This window comes from Geotrypetes seraphini, chromosome 5, assembly GCF_902459505.1.
Source record: "Geotrypetes seraphini chromosome 5, aGeoSer1.1, whole genome shotgun sequence".
In the NCBI taxonomy this organism is placed as follows: domain Eukaryota; kingdom Metazoa; phylum Chordata; class Amphibia; order Gymnophiona; family Dermophiidae; genus Geotrypetes; species Geotrypetes seraphini.
Window position 1 is genome coordinate 170,005,686 of NC_047088.1, and position 10,022 is coordinate 170,015,707.

The 10,022-nt window shown below is 40.7% G+C and overlaps 1 protein-coding gene across 1 annotated transcript in view; it reads left to right on the top strand.

Moving 5' to 3' along the window:
* LOC117360536 (SAP domain-containing ribonucleoprotein-like) overlaps positions 1-5,381 on the top strand; it is a 179,429-nt gene extending 174,048 nt beyond the window's left edge. The window contains exon 11 of the mRNA XM_033944434.1: positions 4,617-5,381. Within this exon, the coding sequence (XP_033800325.1) occupies positions 4,617-4,878 (262 nt within the window). The 3' untranslated portion in view covers positions 4,879-5,381. The remainder of the gene's footprint in view (positions 1-4,616) is intronic.
* The last annotated feature ends 4,641 nt before the right edge of the window (positions 5,382-10,022 follow it).

Sequence of the window (10,022 nt, forward strand, 5' to 3'; positions counted from 1 at the left end):
CAGACCATGATGCTTTTAATGTATGAATATATCACTGAGAGCAAGATATTTTAGAGCTTTCAAAATGTTAGAATTATCCTCCTACTTTATTGAATTGGAAAAAGAGACTGAAAGTAATACATAATGATCTAGCATAAGGGCTGTTTTAATCTACAGCATGAGGAGTGGACACCTTGATATGCCTTTTCTATATGGGGAGGGTTAGGAACCTTTGGGAGGGATTCTGTGAAATGTTAACTGTTCATTGAAGGAATAACAATTAATACTGTTGAACTGATTTTTTGGGAGGGGATTCTATTGTTTTCTGTTTTACTATTGGGATTGTATATTACTGTTCTGGCTTGTTTAATTATATATAAAAATATTAAAATTTATTGATACAAAACAATTGCCATCCCTTCTGTTTGGAAAACAAAATGCAGGTGAGGAATTTATGACCTGAGACCTAGAAATCCCATAGCTTAGGTGATCATGCTCGGCTCTAAGACATGAATATCCTCATAGAAAAAGGCATGGAAGGTGACACGGTAAAAATAATTTCATCAGAAGACTGTCTCATAATTCCTTAGGTTTTGGCATAAAGATCTTTGGCGCAGATAAAGCCCAATATATTGTTTGGTTGGTTGGCTTATTAAAATGTAATGTACCTCCTTTCAAAATGAGCAGCAATATTAAAAAAAATACATAAGGGATACAAATAACACAAAGCAATAACAGAAAAAAAAAATATTAAGAGCAACAAAAGAATGAAACAAGGCTATCTAATTATAAAATTGCAGTCGTAAATATACAAAATATAAATTATGCAGTAAAAATTTGCACTAAACAATAGAAGGGGAAAATAACAGCTATCCAGTTCCAGCCTGGCTCATCACTTATCTCAGTTTAAGGGCCCGTTGGTCCTTAAGAGCTTGGGTTAAATAAAATAAATTTGATTTAAAGGTCTAAAAGGAATTTTGAGCGAAACAAGGGCAGGTGTGAGTTCCATAATAAAGGAAAAAAACAAGAGAAGCAGAACTGCATGTTCTATCAACCCTAACCTGAATCTAGATAATACCACTTACTAATTCTGAGACTGAAGAACACATGAAGGAAAATAATGTGTCAGACAGATGTTTCCTTCTTATACCTGCCAACGTGCGTGAAGAATGCAATAAGTGAGAACTAGTATTTGAATTTGACCCTATGAGATGTTCAGTCAGTCTGTTTCAGTAGTGCTATGCACATAACTTTCAATTAACTTCAGCAGATGTTAATTACCAATTATTGGTGCCAATTAAGCCTTTTTAATTAAGCTGTATATGTTCATCTGCTAAGTATGCTGATGTATGTGCATAACTTTATGCACCATAAATAGAAATTTGGGGGTTAGTGTTAAAAATTGATGCTAAGCACCTAAATTCACCCCACTTTTTGTTTCCACTTTTTATGCTTTTAAATTTAGAAGTTTAATGATATTTTGAGTATCAGTTTAGGCACTCAGTCTGAGAACATTTTCAAAGAGCCAAAATTAGGAGAATAACTTTTAAAGCAGGGGTGTCCAACCTTTTGGCTTCCCTGGGCCGCATTGGCCGAAAAAATGTTTCTGGGGCTGCACAAACACGCAAAGCGCTGCAGCAAGACAGAGGAGGGAGCCGGCAAGACGGTAAACACCCGGGGGCAGCAGAGGAAAACACTGCATCGCCCTCAACCGGGGCTGCACAAAATACTTCACGGGGCCACAGGTTGGACACCCCTGTTTTAAAGTAAAGTTCATAATGCTTGGAATATTGGGCCTATTGGGGTTTTTTTTAACAATTTGTGAGGAACTTCTTTATCAACAAGGCCAAGCTACTGTTTCCAAAAAGGCTAGTAAGTCCATCTCTAGAGAAACTATGAGCTAGCTTCAGTAAATACTGCTACTGACCCAGAAAATCTAACAGATCTGCCTGGGTTTTTTTCATTTTTTTTCTATGGTCAAATTAAAATGCTGTGCCACCGCTCCCCGCGCCAGCAATAGAAATCGGCAGGAGGGATGCCCTCTGCTCCCCCCCAAACCCTCCCCCATCTCCCTGAACCTCCCCCATACCTTAAAACTAGATGACAGCAGGAGGGATGCCCAGTTCCTCCTGCTTGCAGGCTTGCCACTCCAAAATGGGGAGGTGTGGGGGTATTTCAGGGGGGGCTGGAAGCATCTGGTAACAGGAGGGAATGGGCATACCTCCTTATAATTATTTTTTTTAGGGAGGGGTTGGTTCGGGAAAGCCCTGGGGGGTTCAGTTCAGCAAGGGGTATTTGTGTCAGCAGGAGGGAGTTGACTTCCCTCCTGCTGATTTTTATTAAAGTACGGGTGGGGTGGTTGCGGAAGGATGGAGTGAGCATCCCTCCTACCTCTGTTTTGGTACTGGGGTTATTGGGGGGGGGGGGGACTATCATTGGGGGGTTTATATATTTTTTTTAAATATAACACACATATAACATCTGTACCCATTTAAAAAAAAAAATTTTTTTAAGGTTTCCTGTCCTGAACAGCTGAGAGGCAGGAATCTACTTCAGGGCTTCCCCTGTAGCTCAGCTGTTCAGGATTCTCTGTGCATGTGTTGAGTCGGTTTTCCAACGACTGGTGGGGTGTGATTAGGACAGACATCTGATTCTACTCATTTTTTATAGGAAGCCTTTTGAGCATGGATCGCTGTTTGGAAATTGACCCACACAGTCTTAATGACCGTGCTTTGTGCAGCGAGCCCTTAGTTGGGTGCACATCTTGGATTGGTGCCCAGTTTTGAGTACTATATATAGAATCAGAGGTATAAGAGCAATCTCATTCAGTGAGGGTGCATAAATTCTTCTTTTCAAATAGCAGTTCTTTTCTTTTTTTTTTTTTTTATTAATTTATTTATCATTTTCAAACTTATATCAAGCATATTAACTTGTACAGAAAGAAGTTAAACATGAGAATAAATTCCATCAAAGTTGACATTGCAACAATCATAAAAGAAAAAAAAAAGAAAATATGTTTAACTTTATTCAAGTTCTACAAAAGGATCCAAGATTAACAAAATGCGAGAAAATTAAGAAAATAGTCAAGGATATATTAACCTGTAGAGCTGAGTGCTAATGCCTAAATTTAATCTAAAGAGCTAATGATGTTCTTCCTTCAAACTAGATAATGCCAAGAAATTAGTTAGCTGAGAAGGTTCAAAGAAAACATACTTAATTTCACGGTGATGCACTATACACTTGCAAGGGTGCCTTAAGTAAAATGTAGCCCCTAAAGCTAAAACACCTGGCTTCAAAAGAAGAAATTCACGTCGGCGCTTCTGCGTCTCACGTGAGAGATCGGGAAACATCTGAATTTTAATTCCATGAAATTCTTTTTGTCTATTTTTGAAGAATAGTCTCAAAATCCATGCTTTATCTGGCTGAAGAGCCACCGTTAAGATTAATGTCACTGGAATTGCCAGTTCTTTATCTGATGTCTCAAGTAAAGTTGAAACATCTAATAACTCCTGGTTGTTAATCACTTGACGTTGAACTTGTTTTTTTGTAGGCAAATAGTAAACCTGAGAGAGTGGAGGTAAGACATTCCTCCGAAACTCCCTGTATTTCCTGTAGATATCGTTTAATCATTTCTCTAGGGGACACCCTAGCGACCCTTGGGAAATTAATCAATCTTAGGTTGTTACCACGAGCGTTATTTTCCAAAAACTCAATTTTTCTCCTAAGATTTGTATTATCTTTGATTAATGTCTCTTGAATGTTTTTACAAGACACCAAGTCCTGTTCCATTTTTCCACTAGTAATAGCAGTTCTTTTCTCGCCTTCAGTTGGAACAAGACATTGCATGAGGTTTTTCTTTTTCTCCTATTTTATATTCCCCCTTTTCCAAATGTACTTGGACCATTATCTTAGGCCAGAGATCTTATAGAGGGGCTTTTTCTTTTTTTTTCTTTTAAATCTTTATTCATTTCATATCTTAAAATCAAGTACAATAAATGATGTTTAACAATTGAACATTTAAAAACACTTGAATTTTTACATTTGATCGTATCATCCTAAAATATTGTAACCCCCCCCCTCATTTTATAAATATATATGATGTCTAAATCCGAGTTTAGATATTTTAGGGAAAACATCCAAATATTCAGTAGAGAAAATGGCCATTTTCAAACCAGAAAATGTCTTATCTTTTTCTTTTTCTTTTTTTTCCTTCGAAAAAGACCATTTCCTAGATCTGTGCATTCTTGATATATCCATCTTTTTGAACCATTTTTTTTTTAAAAGTCCAAATGGAAAAAGGCACAAAAACTAGCCATTGAGACATAAGAGGGGCCAGCATTCTTAGCAGACTGTCCACACAGACATCCCAGCAGAGCAGTGGGCACCCTAGGGGGTACTGCAGTACACATCTCACTATAACCCCCTTACATTGTATGGTTAGCTCTCCAAAACTCACCCAAATTGTACTACATCTACTGTTGAACAAAGGTAGAAGAGGGGAGATATGATTGACATTTTAAATATCTATGCGGCGAGAGGTCACGTGATACCATGCTCCGAGAAAGTCACGGTTAGCTTCCTCTCCAGCCACCAGCCCACTTAATCCCATCTTTACTACCTACTTGGTTCTCTCCCAGGGCTTCGCCGCTTCACTTGCGCGTCTGGCCGGTGCCTCGGGATTTTGGATGGCCTCTGAAAAGAAAAAGATTGGAGCCGCGTGCAGGAGCCCAAGATGGTGCAGGATGCGAGCCCCGCTGGTCCTTCGTTGGCACATGCGTGGGTGGCAGCTATTACAACCGAGGTGACCGCGGCGGTTGCCTCTATTTTGGATGCTCAGTTTCACACCCTAGATTCCAAGCTGGACACACTGCAGGGCAAACTAGAGGCTGTGGGTCGTGATCTCACCCAGTTCCAGCAGCGGGTGAGCGACCTGGAAGATCAAGTCGGCAGCATGGTGGAGACTAAGAATGCTTCGGGATGCAAGGTTGAGGCGCTGAAACAGCGCCTGGATGATTTAGAGAATTGCGCTTGCCGAAACAACTTGCGCTTTGTGGGTCTTCCAGAGTCTTTGCCTGACCCAGACCTTCACGCCTTTTTTGAGCGCTGGCTGCCTGAATCCCTTACTAGTTTTTATAAAGTGCACTGTTCTTCGTGCTACATACGCTCAATTCTTCTCTCAAAAGTGCTTAGTGCTTAATCATTTTATATTCAGCAAATTTCATGATATTATTTTAGTAGATCTTTACTGTTCCATATAGATATAGTATAATAACACTACATTGTAAAATGTTAGAAGAAAAATCAGTTCTGTTTAATCCTTCAGTCTTGTTATGAACTTGGAACATTTATTAATTTTCCAGTGTGTTGAGTAAGCCAGCATTTTTGTGTAACATGAAATATTTTTGTTTTCCACAAATATTTGTACTTTTCCAGAAGTTAGTGATTTATTAATTTAAGAAAACAAATACATGACTATGTCAAAATTAAATTGATTAATTATATTGCTTTAATATGATGCACTGTTTTTCAATAAATACTGTATACTTGAACTCCAACATACCTGTCATTACTACAAAAACAGGATACAAGTATGGCAAACATTTCAGATTTTTTTGAGAGGAATAATATGTCTGGATTTTATATTAATAACAGACTGTTTTATTATCAGGAAGATCCATACTATTATGATGCAAAAAAAATAGTTATTGTACTCTGGGAAATTATTAGCGTTTACATTGGCGTTTACAGCTACAGAATGTTGATGCTAGAGAATGACACAGGAACAAATCCCTACGGGATCTTTCTATTCCTGAGAGCTTTTTTCTCATCTGCACATGCACACTTGTGGACATGGAGTGGGAACAGGGACAGAACTTGCAGGGACGGGGATTTATCTCTGTGTCATTCTCTAACATAACACTACCAAATGTAAAAACAGCAGGTTTCAATATTGATGAAACTGAAAAAAAAAGTTATTCAAAAACTAATTAAGCCAACTTTCAGGAACATGGATATATGCACATATTTATAGATTTTAAAAAGTCCTTGTCATGATCCCCGTAACCTCTTTGCATATACTGAACATTTGGTGTCAATCAGACATCAAGTGCCTTCGAAAAAGATAGGCACCGGAAATATAGGCCAGGGTTTTCAAGGTCTACATTTCCGGTACCTACCTTTGACTTGAATTGTGCCTAAGGAGGTGCTTTATGGCGCCTAATTCCACTTCTAGCGTTAGTCATGTATACAGTGGTATTAGGCATTGTAAAACGCCTCTGTAAGCGTGATTCCTGTGCCATTTTTTAGGCGCCTTAAATTTCTTTTGAAAAGCACTTTTAAACAGTGTTTCCCTCTGAACTTAGGCACTGGTAGGGCGCCTACTGGCACCTACGTTATGGTGCCGTTTATAGAATTTGGGCCTAAGGGCCTGATTCTATGTATGACGCCCAAAAATTTGGTACTGTCTAGACCACGGCTTAGTGCGATTCTGTTAAAGGTACACGCACCTTATAGAATCACACTTAGTACCAGTGTGTATCATAACTTTTAGGTGTACCCATTTAGGCCAAGGAAAACCAAGCCTAAATACATCCACCTAAGTTGTGCACAGATCGGGTGTATTCTTTATCAGTTTGTGTAATTTTTAGAAATGGAGATTCAATACCCAGAAGTATAAAATTGTGTATGCTGGATTTAGATGATGATCTAGAGTTGGAAGATGATATAAATAGGTAAGATATTCATATATTTAACTCGTGCATAGGCGTTGGAACGGGGGGGGACCGCAGGGGCCATGGCCTCCCCAAAAATTGCCACTTACTTTTATCCCAGCGGTGCAGTGGGCAGGAGCCCGCTACTAACTCGGCCGGTCATAACTGGTTTCTTCAGCCACTCCGCTGAGCCGAGCAAGAGCGTCAAAGCGTGCTCCAGTTCATTGCCGCTCAATGGTAAGAAACTGGCCGGGTTATTAGCGGGCTTCTGCCCGCTGCACCTCTGGACCACCAGGCCAGAGGCGGTAGGATGACGGTGCATAGCAAGTGCACGAGGGAAGAGGGCTGGGAGCATAATCAAAGTGAGGGGGGTGGCTGGGTACAGAGTCTGACGGTGGGAGGTAGTTGGGTGCAGAGTCTGAGGGAGGGAGGGGGCTGGGTGCAGAGTCTGGCAGGAAGAAGCTGGGTGCAAGGGGTAGGGAGTTGGGAGGACAGGGAGGAGAGATGCTCAGGGAGTTGGGAAAGACAGATACTGCACATACTGGGAGAGAGTTAGGAAGGACAAATGCATGGGGTGGGGGGTTAGGAAAGGAGGAAAAGAGAGGTGCTGCACAGGTGGAGTAGTGAGAAGGGAGAGAAATAAATGTTGCCGGTGGGGGAGGGAAAAGGAACGGAGAATTGTTGGACATAGGTGTGTGGCATGAGAGGGAAAGAGAGATGATGTATATGGGGAAAGGAAGAAAGAGGGAGAATTGTTGGACATGATAGTGGTGGAGAAGAGGGAGGGAGAAATGTTACACTGGGAGGGAGGAGAGATGTTAGACCACTGGAATGGGACGGAGAGAAAAAGAGATGCCAGACCACAGAATGGAAGGGACGGAGGGGAGAGAGAGATGTCAGACTGCAGAAAGGAGAGGAGAGAGATGGAAGAAGGAGGGAAGGAGAGAGAGAGATGCCAGACAATATGAGGGGGGAAGGGGGAAGACAGATGTCTGACCATGGGAGAGGGATGAGATGGTGCATAGGGATGTAGGGGAAGGGAAGATAGAGGGAGGAGATGGTGCACAGTGATGGGTGTGACAGGGAAGAAATAAGAAGAAATGCTTCTTATGGATACATGGGAGTAGGGGAGAAGAAAGAGGGAGAAGATGGTACACATAGATAGATGAGAAGGGAAGGCATAGAAAAGTAGATTTTGAGAAAAAAGCATAAAAATGGAAGAAAGTTGAATGTTAAGTTAATGCTGAAGACGGATGGCAGAAAGTGAAGGAGAGAAAAACAGTAAATGGATAAGGTAGCCCTGGATACACAGTTAAGAGCACAGACAGAAGGACGTGCAGCCAGAGACTGGGAAAGATGGTTTGAAAACCAAAATCACGAGGCAACAAAAGTAGGGGAAATAATTTTATTTTCAACTTAGTGATTGAATTGTGTCAGTTTTGAGAAATTACATCTGCTGTCTGTTTTGCACTGTTCAGGAAGAAATGCATTTGTTTCTATTTCTCTGGGGTTTGTACTGCATGCAGTTTTGCATTTTAGGGTTTTGTTTGTATATACTAGTACTTTTAGTTTGTGGTCCTGTATTTGCATAGGGGTTATTTGTGTTCTGCATGTGTGACCAAGGCCAGGTGTTCTGGTAGGAATGAATGTTGAGAAACCTACAATGTGCTTTGCGTAGTTTAATTTTTAACCATTATGTATTGTTAATAAGATTATATTGTGTGTATATATGAAAAATGGAAAAAGTGGTAATTAGTACTATTATGGAGGTGGGGTTTGGGGTGGAGCTTGCGGGTCCCCCCCAAACAAAAAAGCGTTCTGCTGCCTATGAACTCATGTATTGTAACACCGTTACTGAAGCTCATGCAAACCACTCTGAATTGACTCCCCAGTCATTAGTAATGGTATAGAAGTTTGCAATAATAATTTGAGGAGAAATGTAGATGTGTAAAGCTTGTTTAGTTGCCAAGCGTGTATTGTTACAATGGATTCAACAGGATGTGCCTACTTAGACATTATGGTGCAATCAGATGCATGTCCTGTTACGTATAGAAAGACCATCAGTCATGGGAAGGGGAAAAAGAAAATAGCTATTTTTATTAAGCTCTAGAACCCCTTTTAGGACTCATTCACACCAAGATTGTGAAATATGTTCTTAAATACTTTGCAAGATGAAAGGCAAGTTGTACCTTGATCTACCTCTGATAAGTTTTATGTGTTCTGGTAACCTCAGGATTGTTATAAAAATTAAGGGGGCCAAGATTGTGAAATATGTTCTTAAATACTTTGCAAGATGAAAGGCAAGTTGTACCTTGATCTACCTCTGATAAGTTTTATGTGTTCTGGTAACCTCAGGATTGTTATAAAAATTAAGGGGGGGAATGGATTTGAAAGCTAGGAGTACATATTGATTTCCTTTTTCTTATGTGTTCCATGCTATTGTTGTTCCAGTTATAAAATTCAATAAATTTGTGAATAAAAGACAAATAAGATGATATTCTCCTTTCCTTCATAATCCAATCTCCTCTCTCTCAGCATTCATCCAAATTATTAATGATTATTCCAGTGCAATTGGTGAGACATTCTAGAGACAATAGAGTTATTTCCCCATACTCGCATGCTCTGCAGAAGGAATCCATTTCGGATTTTTCAAGTTGCCTCTGTAGTAGAGAATGACACAGTGGCTGTTAGCTGCGGGTAACTCTCCGAAACGGGGAGAGAAAGAATAGTGGTCACCACAGGGATGGGAACAAGGCCATTCACCACCCCGTGGAGCAGTGAATGGTCTTGTCTCCACAGTGAAATAAACATGGATCGTGCGATCCAGCAGCCCCCTCCCACCTGATCGCCGTGTCCTGCCATCTCCCTCCTTCCCTTCCCCTTACCTTATGTGCCGAATTTAGTTTTTCTTCTCCCAGTGGCATGCTTTCAACAAGTTTTCAAGTGTGGCTGCTTAAGTTGTTGAATCTTCTTCTCTGACACAACCGGAAACAGGAAGTTGTGTCAGAGAAGATTCAACTCAGGCAGCCACGCACGCACAACTTGTTGAAAGCATACCACTGGGAGAAAAAAAATTAAATTTGGCACATAAGGTGAGGGGAAGGGGAAGAGGGAGACAAATATTGAACCCACAGCAGGAAAGTGAAAGGGGAGGACATGCAGGTGTGCTAGATGCTGGAAGCAGGGGAAGAAAGAGGGAAAGAAGCTAGATGGGGTTGGAGAGGAGAGAGACACATTGGTGAGGAAGAGAGAGGAAATCTGGGTACAGGAAGGTAACAGAAACAGGGGAAATTATGTGCATGGAGGTATAGGGACAGAGACATAAAGGGGGAG